The sequence below is a fragment of the Ceratotherium simum genome, chromosome 39 (genome assembly GCF_057802395.1).
Source record: "Ceratotherium simum simum isolate JZ-2026a chromosome 39, ASM5780239v1, whole genome shotgun sequence".
Classification (NCBI taxonomy): domain Eukaryota; kingdom Metazoa; phylum Chordata; class Mammalia; order Perissodactyla; family Rhinocerotidae; genus Ceratotherium; species Ceratotherium simum.
The window spans coordinates 14,029,457-14,044,554 of NC_141938.1; the positions used below are offsets into that span (position 1 = coordinate 14,029,457).

A 15,098-nucleotide genomic window follows, 5' to 3' on the forward strand; every position below is an offset into this window, starting at 1 on the left:
GAAGCCTCCGGGGTGGGGGAAGGCCCCTCACCTGGGGGAGAAGGCGGGGTGTTAGGGAACAGCCATGGGGGCCCGCAGGCAGACGCCCTCGCCTCCCACCCCGGCCAGGCCCGGGTCCCGGAACCCAAGGGCGCCCATCTTTTCAGAGAGAGTCCCTTTCGGGGTCCGGAGACCGACACTCTGGCCTTGGAACGGACTTGGGGTCTCGGAGCCCGGGTCCTCATCTGGCAACTGGGACATAGATTTCTGTTTATCTGTTTCTTTCTGTTTCCTCTCCCCCCACCCCTCCACCCCGGGGTCTGTTCATTTGAAACTGTGTCTCCAAGCCCTGCAAACAGTAGGCGCTCAATAAAAGGGTTAAAATGCACGGGGCGCCAGCTGGTTGGCTTCCAGTTGGAGGAGTGCGGAAGCTGCAGGACCCCGGGACGGCACACCCTCGGATCTGTGGGTGCCGACCCCACAGGGTCTCAGAGGACGCCCAGCCCCTGACCGAGCACCTACTTCGGGCCTTCTGGTGACGGCGGCGATGGTGATTAAAAAGAAAAAAAACCCAAAACAGGTTATGGAGAGCTCTCCAGGTGGCGGGTCCTGGGCTCCGACGGGAAACCACCATGACCCCCACGTGCATCCTCCCGCTGCCCCTGGGGAGGTGACTTTCAGGAACCCATTTCACAGACGAGGCTCGTCGAGGCTCGAGGTTAGTTATGCTCCCCCATCGGCCCCTTAGGCTCACTGCTCGTTTCCCCAAAGAAGGTAATTGGTTGATAAAGTTGTTCCCTCTGATGGCAAAATACACTCTTAGGGATTTGTTTGTTTGGGGGGATTTTTTTTTTTGGTTTGCCACTGGGCGGGGCAAGCATTCCACCTTCCCATCAGCCAGCTGGGTATGAATTCTATCAAATGAGGAGCTGAGAGGAGCCCAGCTGGGGGATTCACAGGACAGCACAGAAGCCCCTCCCCACAGCACACCCCACCCCAGACCACGCCTGTCCTCTCTGGTGAACTCCTATTCATGCTTCAAAGCCCTCTCCAGGGAGGATTCCCTAATCACCCTTAGCGAGCACTGGCTTGCCTCGCTCCCACCCCAATCCCACCCTCCCGTCCACATGGGGGATGGGAGGTGTCTTCGTCCAGCTCTGTCCCCGCCAACCCAACCTGGGGGCTCCGTGTTGCCTCTGGCAGCGTCCCCCTGCCTGGGGAGGGTTTGGAGAATGAGGAGGGGTGCGGACAAGGCCGGGGCGGGGGTGGGCGGGGCCGGCTGGCGGCTCACCTGGGCCGGGCCCGCAGCCTCGGGGCGGCTGTGGGCGGGTCAGTAGGGGTGTCCCGGGTCCTTGGGCCGCTTCAGCTGCACTTTGAGCCTCTTCATGCCGACCTGAAAGCCGTTCATGGCCTGGATGGCGGTCTGCGCGCTGGCCGGGTTGTCAAAGCTCACGAAGCCTGCGGAGACCGGGTGGACCCGCCATGGTGGGCAACGCGGGCGTCTTCCGCTGGTTCCTGGGCTGCAGCCCTGGCTTCCCGGCTCGTGGGGTCCTGGGGTCGGGGTGTGCGCTCGCGTGGGGAGCCGGGAGGGCTTGCTGGAGGCCGCACAGCAGCCCTGGCCTGGTTCTGACGCCCCCCGGACTTGCATGCCTCTGGGGACGGGACGCTCACTCCTTACCTGGGGCTGCTCTGTTGAGGCTTCCCGTCGGTGTGAGGGGCAGGTGGGGCCTCTGGGGGTCCTGGGAGGGGCACGTTCTCTCTCCTTCCCCCCCGGATGCCTGCCTCCTTCTAGGCCCTCGATGCCAATCTTCTGCCTCGTCTGAGAGCTCTCTCCACCTGGGGTCTTGTCTGACCATCAGATTCTCTCCCTATCTTTGTGTGTGTGTGTGTGTGTGTGTGTGTGTGTGTGTCATTTCGTCTTGCTGAGGCCCGTGGGGAGCCATGGGGGAACGTGCAGCTGGAGGGGTTCATGTCTTCCTATCTATTATCTCCTCTAACCCACGCCCCATTATATAGATGAAGAAACTGAGGCTGAGAGAAGGCCTCTGACTACCGACTCTTGAAAGTGGTTGAGTAGGTTTTCCTCCAAAAATGTCCTACTTCCCCTTGGAAGAAGCATACAGAGGAGGGGCCTGGGCTGTGGCGGGGGGTCCCTTCCTTGCTGTGTGACCTTAAGTGTATCACTTGACCATTCCGGGACTCTCCTTCCTCCATCAGTAAACTGGGAAAATTCTTCCCTCTTAAGGTTGGGAACTGAGTATATACAGGCGGCACTTAATAAATAGTCAAGAGTTGGCCTTTTGAATCAGACAGGGTGCGGCTGAGAGTCCAGATTGGTTCTAATCTGGGTTCTGTCTCTTCGCTGCTGTGTGACTTTGGACAAGTTGCAGTTCCTCTCTGAGCTTTAATTTCCTCTGTTTCTGGGTACAAGGAGGTCCTCCTTGTGGCCCACCAGGCCCTGCACGACTTGCCCTGTCCCCTTCCTCTTTCTCCCTTGGTCACTCTGCTCCAGCCACACAGGCCTCCTTGCTGTTCCTCCAACACGCCAGGCCCGGTCCTGCCTCAGGGCCTTTGCACATGCTGTTCCCTCTGCCTAGAATATTCTTCCCCCAGATATCCCCACGGCTGGCTCCTCATCATTCAAGTCTCCATTAAAACACTGCCTCCTCCTTATCAGTCCTTCTCCCAGTTTTACTTTTCTCCATACCATTTTATGACTCCCTGGCCTATATTCTACATTTTTTTATTTCTACCTCCTCCCTCTGGACCTGCTCTTTCCAATTTGGTAGCCACTGGCCACGTGAGGTTATTTAAATTTAAATTCCTTACAATTAAATAAAATTAGAGATTCAGTTCTTTGGTCGCACTGGCCACATTTCAAGTGCTGGGGAGCCATGTGGGGCTGACGGCTGGGACAGGGCAGACAGAGAACATTTCCACCGTCAGAGAAAATTCTATGGGACAGCGCAGCAAGATCATGAGCTTTCTGAATGCAGAGAATTTCGTTGGCCTTGTTCAACTGGGTGCCATATATCTATTTGTTGAATGAATGAATGGATGGATGGATGGGTGGGCGAGCGGACAGATGGATGGATGGATAGGTGGATGAATGGATGATGGATGGATGAGTGGACAGATGGATGGATGATGGATGGATGGATGGATGGATGGGTGGGTGGATGGATGGATGGATGGATGGGTGGATGGAGAATGGATGGATGATGGGTGGATGGATGGGTGGGTGGATGGATGGATGGATGGTTGGATGATGGATGGATGGATGGAGAATGGATGGATGGTGGATGGATGGGTGGATGGGTGGGTGGATGGATGGATGGATGGATGGGTGGATGGATGGGTGGGTGGATGGATGGATGGATGGATGGATGGGTGGCTGGATGGATGGATGGGTGGATGGATGGATGGATGGACAGATGATAGATGAATGGGTGGATGGATGGGTGGGTGGATGGATGGATGGATGGATGATGGATGGATGGATGGATAGATGGATGGATGGATGGATGGATGATGGATGATGGCTGGATGGATGGATGATGGCTGGATGGATGGATAGATAGACAAATGGGTCTGAGACCTGTCTCGTGGCTGACTCCACCTTCCCACCCGCTGTTCCAGGGCGAGGGGGGTGGGACGGGGCCGTGGGCAGGAAGGGGTGCCCGCGGCAGCTGCTTACTCACCAAAACACTTGCTCTGGTTGGTGGCCCGATCCATAAAGACCTTGGAGGAGATGATATTGCCGAAGGGCAGGAACATCTGGGTCAGCTCCGTGTCTCCAAACTCCTGGGGGAGGTGGTAGATAAACAGGTTACAGCCTTCGGGACCTGCAGGTGGGAAGAGAAAGATATAAAGGTCCCCAGGAGAGGAGGCGGACCCCCCGGGGGCGGGGCGCGGCCCGGAGCCCGCATCTGGCGTCCCCAGCTGTCAGGAGAGGGGGGCGCCCGGGGACATCTGGAAAGCCGGGAGGGGGAATGGAGGAGGGGGAGGCCGGGCGCGCTGGTCCCTTGCCTATATAATCCCACACTCGGCCACCCCAAACCTCTGATGATCTTCAGGCCCCAGATAATTTGCAAAATTCGGATGATCCCTATTCTCCAAAACTGAGGTCAATTCCTCCATCCCAGTTCCCGGATAGTCAAAAAATCCCAGACCACCCCAAATGCATGGAAAACCCTTAAACCTCTCCGGATCATTTACAAAAGTCAGATGAACTGGGTGTGGGGTGTACGGAAACTCTGCACTCTCTTTGCAATAATTCTCTAAGTCTCAAACTGGTTCTAAGATAAAATGTTCATTTTTAAAAAGCCTGATGATCTCAGAATAAAATAAGACGAATAATTCCCTGGCCCCGAGCCCCAAACAGTCAGATATTTTTCAAAACCTTGGATAAGCCTCCAAACCTCGGATGATTTTCTAAACCCAGATGATGCAAAAATAAAAGCAAGTGAAATAAAAAGACAATTCTCCATTCCCTAACCCCAGATACCCTGAAACCGCAGATAATTTGAAAAGATATGCTTTACCCACCAGAAACAATTTTTTTTTAAAAGCGCAGCTAACCCTCAAAATCATCCCCTCCCCAAATAATCCCCAATTCATGGCTAAATATAAAAACTATAAATAATAATAGCATTTAAAACCCTTGATTATTTGAAGCCTTGAACGATGTCCCCAAACCTGCTGCTTGTGCCAAACTTAGAGATGATCTCCCACGCCCCCCAAAACGAGGGTAATCCCCAAACCACAGAGAATCCCCCTCCCCTGCAATGAATATTCCCCACCCTAGAAAACGCAAAATCCAAGATTACACATTCACACTCACCCATTATGTTCCTGATTAGAAAGACGGCTCTGCCATAACGCTTGTTTAAAAAACGCAAGTGTGTTCCAACACAAGCAATACGTTACGGAACTATCTGGAGCATCCCATGAATTTTGCGTTTGCTTCTGTGCTATCTCATCTCCAAGAATGATTAGGTGAATGCGGAAAACCGGGCCCAGCCAAATTGGACCTCATAAGAAAACAAGTGCACACACACGCGCGCGCACGCACACACACACACACACACACAGACAGCTCGGACACCCGCTGACTTCCTCAGTTCCCCAAGTGTGTTACGAGTCACTTGGGGTCTCCATCTGGGGTCAACTCTGTCTGATTCCAGACGCCCCCCTTTCCCCACCTTCACAGTAACTCACAGGCTGGAACCCTTCTGACGCCACTTCCGCGTGTCAATTTTAGGTCTTTTTCAAGTTAAAGTGCTATATTCATTGCAGGACTCACGTAGCTAACCATCTAATACGCGTAAAACTGTGCCACCATGTTTATTAGGCTTCTCTCTCTCTCTCTTTTTTTTTTTTTTTTTGGCATGTCACACAGTTTTTGAATGGTGGACCCCTTACCCTATTCCCCCCCCACCCCCAAGCCCTGTAGTTTGTACTGTGAGGTTTTGCAAACTACTGTGATTTTCCAGAACGCGTATCTGGTGTTCTAGCAGGACTGACTGCGTGTGAACTAGCTTTCATGCACTCGGCCCAGGCCCCAGGAAAAGAGACACCCAGGTCCCTGCCATCCACAAAACCGTGGCCCAAGGCAGCTGAGCCCTCTCTGAAGCCCCCACTGGCCCTGCCCTGGGTGGGGGGCCTTGGGGGGCTGTGGGGGGCATGCAAAAGGCCCGGGCCCATCTGGAGCTGCCAAACTCTCATGTTGCTGCCGTCTTTGACCCTAACCACAGAGGCCCCTGGAGACACAATACCCACGAGGATGGGGTCGCAGCTGGTTGGCAGAGCCGGGAACCCCTCAGCCTGGGGTTTGCCTCCTGCCCCCTGGCAGTGTCCCCTCTTCCAAGGCCAAGGGCAGGGGAGACATTGGGCGGAAGCTCACAGAACTCAGTCTGCGGGCCAGGCCCTCCACCCAGCTTCCCTTGCCGTGGGGTGACCTGGGGCATTTCTCCCCACTGTGTCAGCAGCTCCCCATAATGCCTCTCGGCACAGATGGTCGCCCATGCTGCAGATGAGGAAACTGAGGCACGGAACAGTGAAGTGCCTTCCTTACGACGTCACCAGTCAGAACTGGGTGGATTTGAATCCGGGCTGTCTGACTCCAGAATCTAACTCCTCCCTCCCTCGACTTTACTGGGGAAGCCTCAGTTTACCGGAGATATCTCATCACCGCACCCCCCCAACATCAAAATGACCTTCCTCTCCAAAAATCCACCTCTGGAGAGGGCTGCTGGTGGTGGTGGGGTCACTGCTGTTTCAAGCAGTCAGGGTTAGCACGGTTTCCACTTTCCGGAGGGGAAACTGAGGCTCAGAGAGGGAGATTCACTTGTCCCCCAACACCCAGGGGCTGCGTCAGGACTTGAACCCAGGCCCGTCCGGCCCCCAGGCTGCGCTGGCAGCCGCGCGGTTCCCCGAGGCCGGGCCGGGGGTCCTGGAGGTGGAGGGGGCGGTCAGAGGGCGGGGCGGGTGCCCAGGGGAGGTCGCGGCCCCCTCACCTTCTCGCTGCTGCTGCTGCAGGAGGGGCGGCGGCTGGGGGACGCTGTGCGCGATGGGCGTGATGGCCGCAGTGGGGTACATGGCTGCGGAGACCGGGCGACACAGGGCGGAGGCGGCCGTGAGATGGGTGGGCTGTCTGGTGTGGGCGGGGCAGGGGCGGGGCCAGGACGCGAGGGGCGGGGCCACAGCAGAGGGCGGGGCCAAGAGCGGGTCTTGGGGGGAGGAGGGGCGTGGTCATGGCAGAGGGCGGGGCCAAGAGCGGGTCTTGGGGGAGGAGGGGCGGGGCCACAGCAGAGGGCGGGGCCAAGAGCGGGTCTTGGGGAGGAGGAGGGCCGTGGCCACAGCTGAGGGTGGGCCTGAGGCGAGTGGAGGCAACGGAAGAACAGAACGGGGCGGGGCCAGGACTCGAGGTGCGGGACCAATGGTGGGACCTGAGGGGTGGGGCCATGGTTGGGGGCAGGGCCAAGGCAATGGGGTAGAGTGGGGCGGGGCTATGATGCAAAGGGGCGGGGCCCTGGCTGAGGGCAGGGCAAAGGCAGGCCTTAAGACGAAGAATCAGATGGGGGCGGGGCCTTGGGAGAGAAGGGGCGGGACTTGAGGGGCGGGACCAGATGCTGCAGGAAGGCGGGGCATGGGCGGGACTATGAGCTGGGATTGGGCCAAGGCCAGAAGTAGGAGGCGTGGCTAGGAGCAAGAGGAAATACCAAATGATAGGGAGGCCCTGGGGGCGAGGCCAGATCTGGGCGTGGCTAGGGGAGTGGCTGTGGAGAGGCAGGAGGCCGGTGACGAGGGGGCGTGGCCTCACTTGGGGCGGGGCCTCTCGCGGGGCGGGGCGGGGCTGCCTCCCTACCTGTGTACTGCTGGACTCCAGTGAACGCCGGATGGAGGGTCTCCGCCACGGTGGGGCTCTGAGCTGCGGGGCAGACGGAGGGGCTGAGTGGGGCGGAGGCAGCAGAAGTCTTCCATCCACCCCCGATCCTTAAGAGCCGGAAGGAGACCAACAAACATCCACCGCAGCTTCACCTGTGTTAACCTTTCACAGGTATGACCCCATTTTACAGGTGAGGAAACTGAGGCTCAGAGAGGTGAAGCGACTGACACGGGGCCACTCAGATAGGAAATGGCAGAGGCTGCCCCGGAACCCAGGTTTCTGGGACTCCAGAGAGGTTTAGGATCGCCCCCATCTCTCTCCCCCCACTCTGACCCCCTCGCTCCTCCTCTATTCTCTGGGTGCTCCAGAACTCCAGGCCTGTGCTCCAGATCACCACCTACCCCCTTGTCTTCCCCTCTCTCCCTCCCACACCTCGCTCATCAGACACCCTGTGGATCCCCCATGTGGCTGTGACCTTCCCATTCCCCTAGGGGAGGAGGAAGGGGGAGGGGAGAAGTTGTCCAGGTCACTAGAGCTGGTGAGTCTGGGGAAAATTCAGCCGCAAGATTGTGCTCGAATGGAGAGAGGTTGCTAGAAGATGGGGGGGTGGGGGTGGGGGTGTGACTATGAGGGAGTCACATGAACGAATTACTCTGTAGAGATAGCACAGTTCCGTATCTCGATGGTGGTGGTGGTTACACAAATCTATACGTGTGATAGAATGGCATAGAACCACACACACACACACACACACACAGAGTGCATGTAAAAAGTGGTGAAATCTGCTCTCCAACTCCAGCTGAGTTCATCACACTGTACCAATCTGTTTCCTGGTCTTGACAATGTATTCTGGTTATGTAAGCTGTTACCATCAGGAGAAGCTGGGTGAGGGGTACCACGTCCCCTTTGTCCTATTTTTGCAACTCCCTGGGTGCCTCCAATCATTTCAAAATAAAAACAAATTCTCCTCACTGGTGGAAACACAGATTTGGTACCGGGCGACACGTTAAGCATTTTATATACTGATTGCATTGTCAATGCAACCTCATGAGATGACTGGTGTTATTCGCCCCATTTCCCAGATGAGCAAACCGAGGCTCAGAGACTTCAAGAAACCACTCAGGGCCACCGAACCAGAATTTGAACCCAGAAATGTCTGGATGCAAAGTTCCCCTGTTTACCCTCTTTCTCTGTGCCCACATGTCTGTTCAGCTGAGATGCCCTTTGTCCTGCCCCGCTGTTCCCTGGGCACCAGCATAGGGACTCATGCTTGTCCCACAGCCACCCTCCCTGCCCCCTCCCACTCTCCCAGGTCCGGGGGATCATCCGAGTTACCTGGGTAGGGCACAAGGCCATTGGCATATACGGTTTCTAGGGCAGGGTGCCCGCCAGGGAAGGGCACGACGCCCGCGAAGCCGTTGGTGATGGGAGCCACGAGGCCAGGCACAGTGGCAGTGCCAAGCAGCGGGGGCGAGTGCAGTCCTGGAAGCGGAAGAGGGTCATGGGGCGCCTGGTCCTGGCCTGGCCCTACCCACCCATCCTCGGGCCCCTGGAGGATTCTCACCAGAGGCAGGGGCAATGGGTGTGGCGGGCAGCCCGTTAAGGCTGACGGCGCCGATCTGCTGGATGTGGCAGGGTGAGAAGGCCACGCCGGGGCTCAGGTAGCTGCCCGAGGTGGACAGGACCGTTGTCTGCTGCTGCATGAGCTGGGGGTGGAGAGCAAGTCAGCATGCACAGCTGTGGTGACACCTGCCCTGAGATCATGGCCCGCGGGGGGAGGCCTGGTCCTCTAGTAAGTAGGGGGAGTGAGGCTGGGGTCAGGGCTCAGTTGGGACTGGGGGCTCAGCCTGGGATCAGGGCTCAGTCAGGAATGTAGGCTCAGTCTGGGATCAGGGCTCAGTCAAGAATCAGACTCAGTCTGGGATCAGGGCTCAGTCTGGGATCAGGGCTCAGTCAAGAATCAGGGTTCAGTCTGGGATCAGGGCTCAGTTGAGAATCAGGACTCAGCCTTGCGATCAGGGGTCAGTCTGGGATCAGGGATCAGCCAACACTGAACTCATCCAGGGTTTGGTCTCAGTTCGGAGTCAGCCTGGATTTGAAGGTTTAGCCACAGTTGGGGCTAATATAGATTTGGGGCACACCCAGGATCTGGGGCTCAGCCCAAGGTTGGGGCTTCATTTGAGATTGAAGTTCAGCCCACGATTGGGGCTCAGCCTGAATTTAGGGGCTCATTCTGGGTTTGGGGGTTGAGCCTGGGGTCAAGTCAGGCCAGAATTGGCGCTCAGCCTGGGCTTGGGACTCAGTTCATGGTTGGGGGCTCAGCCGCGATTGGGGCTCAGGAAACAGCCTGGATTTGGGGGCTACAGCGAACATAGGACCCTGAGTTGGAGACTGGACAAGAGACAGAGAGGTGGGCAAAGAGGCAGAAGAAAGGACGGAGAGGAGGGGAGACTGAGCCGGACCCCAGAGTGGTCCTGGGAGCCCTGCTGGAGACAGAAGCACGTCTGCGGGGTCACTCACAGCCTGGGCGTAGGCACTGTAGGGGCTGAAGGGCAGGGTGAGGGACGGCGTCAGGATGCCCAGCTGGCCCACCATCTGCTGCATGCGTCGCAGAGTTCGCTCCTTGTCCGTGTCGGCAAACTTGACCACCAGGCTGGAGGAGGCACCCTGCAGGGCGGCGGGCAGCGAGGGAAAGAAGGGGGCGGGTAGCCAGGACTCCGGGGTCCCTGGAACCACGCAGCTCGGGCCCCTTGGGCGAGGGGTGGAGGGATGAGTGGTGAGGGGTGTGGACCTGCCCACAAGCCCCCCACTCAGGCCCGGGCGCCACAGCCTGGAGATCGGCATTCTGGGTCTCGCACCTGATCGTGCGGCCCCCTGTGCGCACAGGTGGGTGTCCAGGCCCAGGGGGCTGTGTCTGGGTGCAGGGGAGGACCCTGACTCACAAACAGGTGGAGAATCCAACCGCTGGAGAGGAACACCGGGGGCCCGGAGGGAGGACCTTGTAACTGTCACCCACACCTGAGAACAGGTGAGACTCCAGGTGCAAAGGGGGAACAGCGGGGCACAGATGGAGAACCCCACAAGTGACACCTTGCACCTGAGAACGGGTGAGACTCCAGCCATCAGAGAGGTAGACATGCCCCTTCTGACGGAGCGCTCACTCTCTGCTCTGCCCACCACCCCTTCACTGGACGGCTCTGAGCAGGAGTAAGGCTGACGGTGTCCAGCTGAACGGTGCCCCTCCAGGACTAACACTGACGCCTGAGAACCCAGAGGGCAAGGGAGGGGAGGCTCGGAGACTGCCCTGCCCTTCGGACCCATTTTCGAGAACAATCGAGAAGGGAGAGTTGGTTCTCCGTGGCCCGTCTTCCCCGTGGCAGATGTGGACACTTATGTACAGTGATGGTGGCTCCTGGGGCCTCCTGCCTCGGGGACAGGGCCACCCCAGCACCTGGAGGGTCCTCCCCACCTTCCAGCTGCTACAGACCCGCAAGCTTCTGGCTCTGGGCTTGCCCCCTGCGCATCCCCCACGCTGGCCCCAAGGGGACATCTCCAACCCACCTGGCCCCTTCCATCCCCTGCTGACACCCTCCGTGGCTCCCCGTCACCGCGGGGGGAATATCCAGCTCCTCAGCCCCCAATCGCAGGCCCCTCAAGGCCATCTTCCCTGCTCCTTGGGGGCTACCCGTTCCCACCCAGGTCTCTGTGCTTGTCATTCCCCACCCGCACATGTCTCCCTGGGCCTGGCCAACCCAACTCACCCTCAGGTCTCACAGCCGGGGACACCCTCCTGTACACTCACACACATACTCTCATGCACATTCACACACACACACACACACACACACACCGTGCATGCTCACACTCTGCATACACTCACACACATATATGCACACTCACCATGCATGCTTACACACACACGCATTCTCACGTTGCATGCTCACGCACCCTTGCACACACACACAGGCATACCACCCCCACAGACTCACACACTCACCCTCTGTGCTCACATACATGCATACACTCACAAAGGTGTACACACATACACACTCATCATGCATACTCACACACGACATGTGCACACGTGCATTCACACACATACACACTCACATGCACACAATCACATGTATGCACGTAATCGCATACTCATGCACACACATGCTCACTCGTCCATATGCACACACACACACTTGCTCTCACACACTTATGATTCACACACGTGCAGTTGTTCCCCTCACATCACCCAGGCATGCTCACACTCATACACATGCGCTCACACACATATGTATAAACACACAGATGCCCCCTCACTTGCATTGATACTCACACACATGCACTCACACACACTAGACACACTTGCATGATGCATTCTCACACACAAATGCACTAGCACGTGCATGCACACATCCACACATATTTACACATACACCTCGTGTGCACACTAAACTCACCTACTGACAATCACACACTACACACACAGGCATGCATGCACACCCACACACTCTCTCAGGCACACTCACACACATGTACACACAAGCACACCCTGGCCCACACATGCAGCACACACATGCATCCACACACTGGCAGTACATCCACACACACCCCCACACTTGCACGCTCACACACATACACTCACACACATGCACAATCACATACTCACATGGATACACCCACCCACACCCCCATCAGGGACTGCAGCTCCTTTTCCCACTGTGCCCTCTCTGGGGAAGAGCCTGGGGCTTCCAGGCGGCTGGGATGGTGGGGACAGGCCCCCGGCCCCTCCCCTGTGCCCCCCCCCACGGCCTGGGGAAGCTCCCACTCACCGGCATGGTCTGGCTGCCGTGCAGTGCGTGGATGGCCGCCTGAGCCTCCGTGTGCGAGGAGAACTTCACGAAGGCACAGCCTGCTTGGAGAGAAGGAGAAGGGGTGAGGGGCAGGGGCCACAGGAGAGGAGCTGGGCGCCATGGACGGCCAGCCAGCCTCAGATACAGGCAGCCATAAAGTCAGTTAGTCGGACACAGAGCCAGCCAGCCATTTGTTCAGACAGACAGCTGAACAGTAAAGGATCAGACAGTAGGACAAGCACACAGCCAGGCAGCCATAGGGCTGCACAGTCAGCCAGTCGGTCATCCATTCAGTCACCGAGCCAGCCAGCCAGATGTTTGTCAAACACTCAATCAAATGGCCAGCGTGAGATGGTGCACAGTCGAGGAGGCAGGTCCAGCCCATTAGAACAAGTGAAGGGGCCAAGCTTCGAGAACACCCGCCAGCCACCAACACCACGAGATCCAGGGTTGTAATCAGACATGCGGAATTCAGGTGACAAAGCATCAGACAGAGACGAGGAGAGAGACAGTCCTGTGGGCACATTCGGGCAGAGATACACTCAGACCCAGACGGATATGTGACCAGAGCTGGAGAGACTGGGAGATGCTGGGCAGGGCAGACCCAGCTGGCCTGTGACACAGGCGGAATCAGGTGGACAGCCAGACACGTGAAGACCCAGACCCAAACAGCCCTTTGGACACTCAGGCAGTGAGAGTCAGGGACTAAGAGATGCAGACAGAGTGATGCTCATCCCGCGTCGCATACAGTCAGTGGGCAGACAGGAAAACAAGTCATTGGAGACCACTAAACCAGCATTCCGAGGGGGTGCAGCCGCATAGGAACGGGGGAGGAGACAGGCAAATCCCGACGCAAACTGTCCCATGGACAGAGTCGGTGGACACAGGCAGCCCCACAAAGACAGGGGCACACAGGAAGGACCAGATGGGACCAGACAGTCTCACCCCTCCCCTGCACCTGCAGTGAGTCCTGCCCTCCCACGTGCCTGACCCCACCCCAGGAGCCGACCCCGCCCCACACGGGCCTGGTCCCGCCCCTAGGAGCCAATCTCACCCTCTCGTGTTCCAGGCCCCGCTTCCAGGAACCAGCACCACCCCGCTCCCTGCCAGCCCTGCCCTCCCAGTGCCCACCCCTACCCCAGCAAGCCCCTCCCTGTGGACCAAGCCCTGCCCTAGGAGCCAGCCCCGGCTTCCCAGTACCCCACCTACTGCAGCAAGCCCCGCCCTGCAGACCAAGCCCCGCCTCCAGGAGCCAGCCTCACCCCTCCCCCGCCAGCCCCGCCCTCCCATGTGCCCGCGTCTGCAGGCCAGGCCACGCCCCCAGGGGCAAGCCCCGCCCAGCCAGTTCCACTCTCCCACGTGCTCGTCCCCGCCCCAGCAAGCCCCGCCCCTAGGAGCTAGCCCCGCCCACCCTGCCAGTCCCACCCTCCCATGTGCTCGTCCCTGCCCCAGCAAGCCCCGCCCCCAGGAGCTAGCCCCGCCCACCCTGCCAGTCCCACCCTCCCATGGGCTCCTCCCTGCCCCAGCAAGCCCCGCCCCCCCGAGGTAGCCCCTCCCACCGCGCCAGTCCCATGCTCCCATGTGCTGGAGCCTGCCCCAGCAAGCCCCGCCCCCAGGAACTAGCCCCGCCCCCTCAGTGCCCGGCCCCGCCCCATCCCTCCAGCCTATCCCCGAGCGCCAGGCCCTGCCCCCACGCGCGCAGCTGTGCCCCCGGAGCCAGCCCCTCCCCCCAGAGCCCCGCCCCGCCTGTCACCTTTGCTGCTGCCGTCAGGACCCCGGAGCACGGTGCACTCGTCGATGACCCCAAAGGGCTGGAACAGCCGCAGCACGTCCTCCTCCGACTGCTGCTTGTTCAGCATCCCCACAAACAGCTTCCGGTCCCCTGCGGGCGGAGACACCCCCTCAGCCGAGTCCCGGCCTCCGAGATTGCTCGGTCCCTCCAACTGAGAGTGGAGGCAGCAGGGCGCGGAGGGGGGCCCCGCGCCGCGTGTGTGAGGGGGGACACGGCCACGCGCGTTCCCGGCCCCGGGTCTCTCCACCCTCCCACGTGCCCCGCTCGGTCCCATCTCCGCGCCTTTGCTCGCGCGGGGCCCCGCCCGCAATGCCCTCCCTTCAGTCCTTCCGGGCGTTGCTCCACGGCTCCCACCCTCCGCGCAAAGATGGTCTCTCCCTCCTGTGCCCTCAGAGAGCCCACACAGGGTACCAGGGTTAGGAACTGCCTTGCCTGGCCTGGGTCCCTGTCTGTCTGTCTGTCTGTCTGTCATCTAGATTTTCCAGGCAGGGGGGAGCCCTGATGGCCCCTGCATCCTCACGGTGCCCACCTGACCTCGCCGGGGCTCAGGAGGGGCCAGGCAATCGATGTCCGTTGAATGAGTGAGGGCGTGTGTGTGCACAGGACCAGGGGCCTGGGGAGCCCGGACCCTCATCTGGTGGGGTTGGGGCCCGGCTGGCACCTGCCCCAGTCTAAGGCCAGGGCCCAACCTGGGCCAGCCTCTCCCGTGTGAGACCTCAGAGCCCTGCCCCCTCAGGTAATTGCACTGCTCCCCTGTAATCAGGAACCTGGCAGCCTCCTCTCCCAGGGATGCTGAGCAGGGTTACTATGGAAACCTGTTCTCTGGCAGCTGTCACTCATGGGGGTGGGAGGGAGGGAGAGACAGAAACAGAGAGACTGAGAGTCGGGGAGAGAGAGATGGATGAGAGAGAGAGACAGGGAGAAACTGAGAGAGACAGAGACAGGCAAAGAGAGGGAGACAGAGAGGAGCAGAGAGAGAACCAGAGAGACATAAGGAGAGAACAAGATAAGGAGAGAGAAACAGAGATATGCAGGGAGAGGGAGAAAGAGAGAGAGAGAGAGAGAGAGAGGAGATAAAGAGAGGGAGACATGC

The 15,098-nt window shown here is 58.9% G+C and overlaps 1 protein-coding gene across 1 annotated transcript in view; it reads right to left on the reverse strand.

Annotated features, from left to right (window-relative positions):
- Positions 1-1,299: 1,299 nt before the first annotated feature.
- The window catches only part of CELF5 (CUGBP Elav-like family member 5), a 49,857-nt gene continuing 36,058 nt past the window's right edge, over positions 1,300-15,098 (reverse strand). The window contains 11 exon segments of the mRNA XM_087425256.1: positions 1,300-1,452; positions 1,455-1,488; positions 1,490-1,530; positions 3,681-3,824; positions 6,498-6,581; positions 7,349-7,411; positions 8,705-8,851; positions 8,934-9,075; positions 9,890-10,036; positions 12,193-12,272; positions 13,967-14,095. Of these exon segments, the coding sequence (XP_087281382.1) occupies positions 1,310-1,452; positions 1,455-1,488; positions 1,490-1,530; positions 3,681-3,824; positions 6,498-6,581; positions 7,349-7,411; positions 8,705-8,851; positions 8,934-9,075; positions 9,890-10,036; positions 12,193-12,272; positions 13,967-14,095 (1,154 nt within the window). The 3' untranslated portion in view covers positions 1,300-1,309.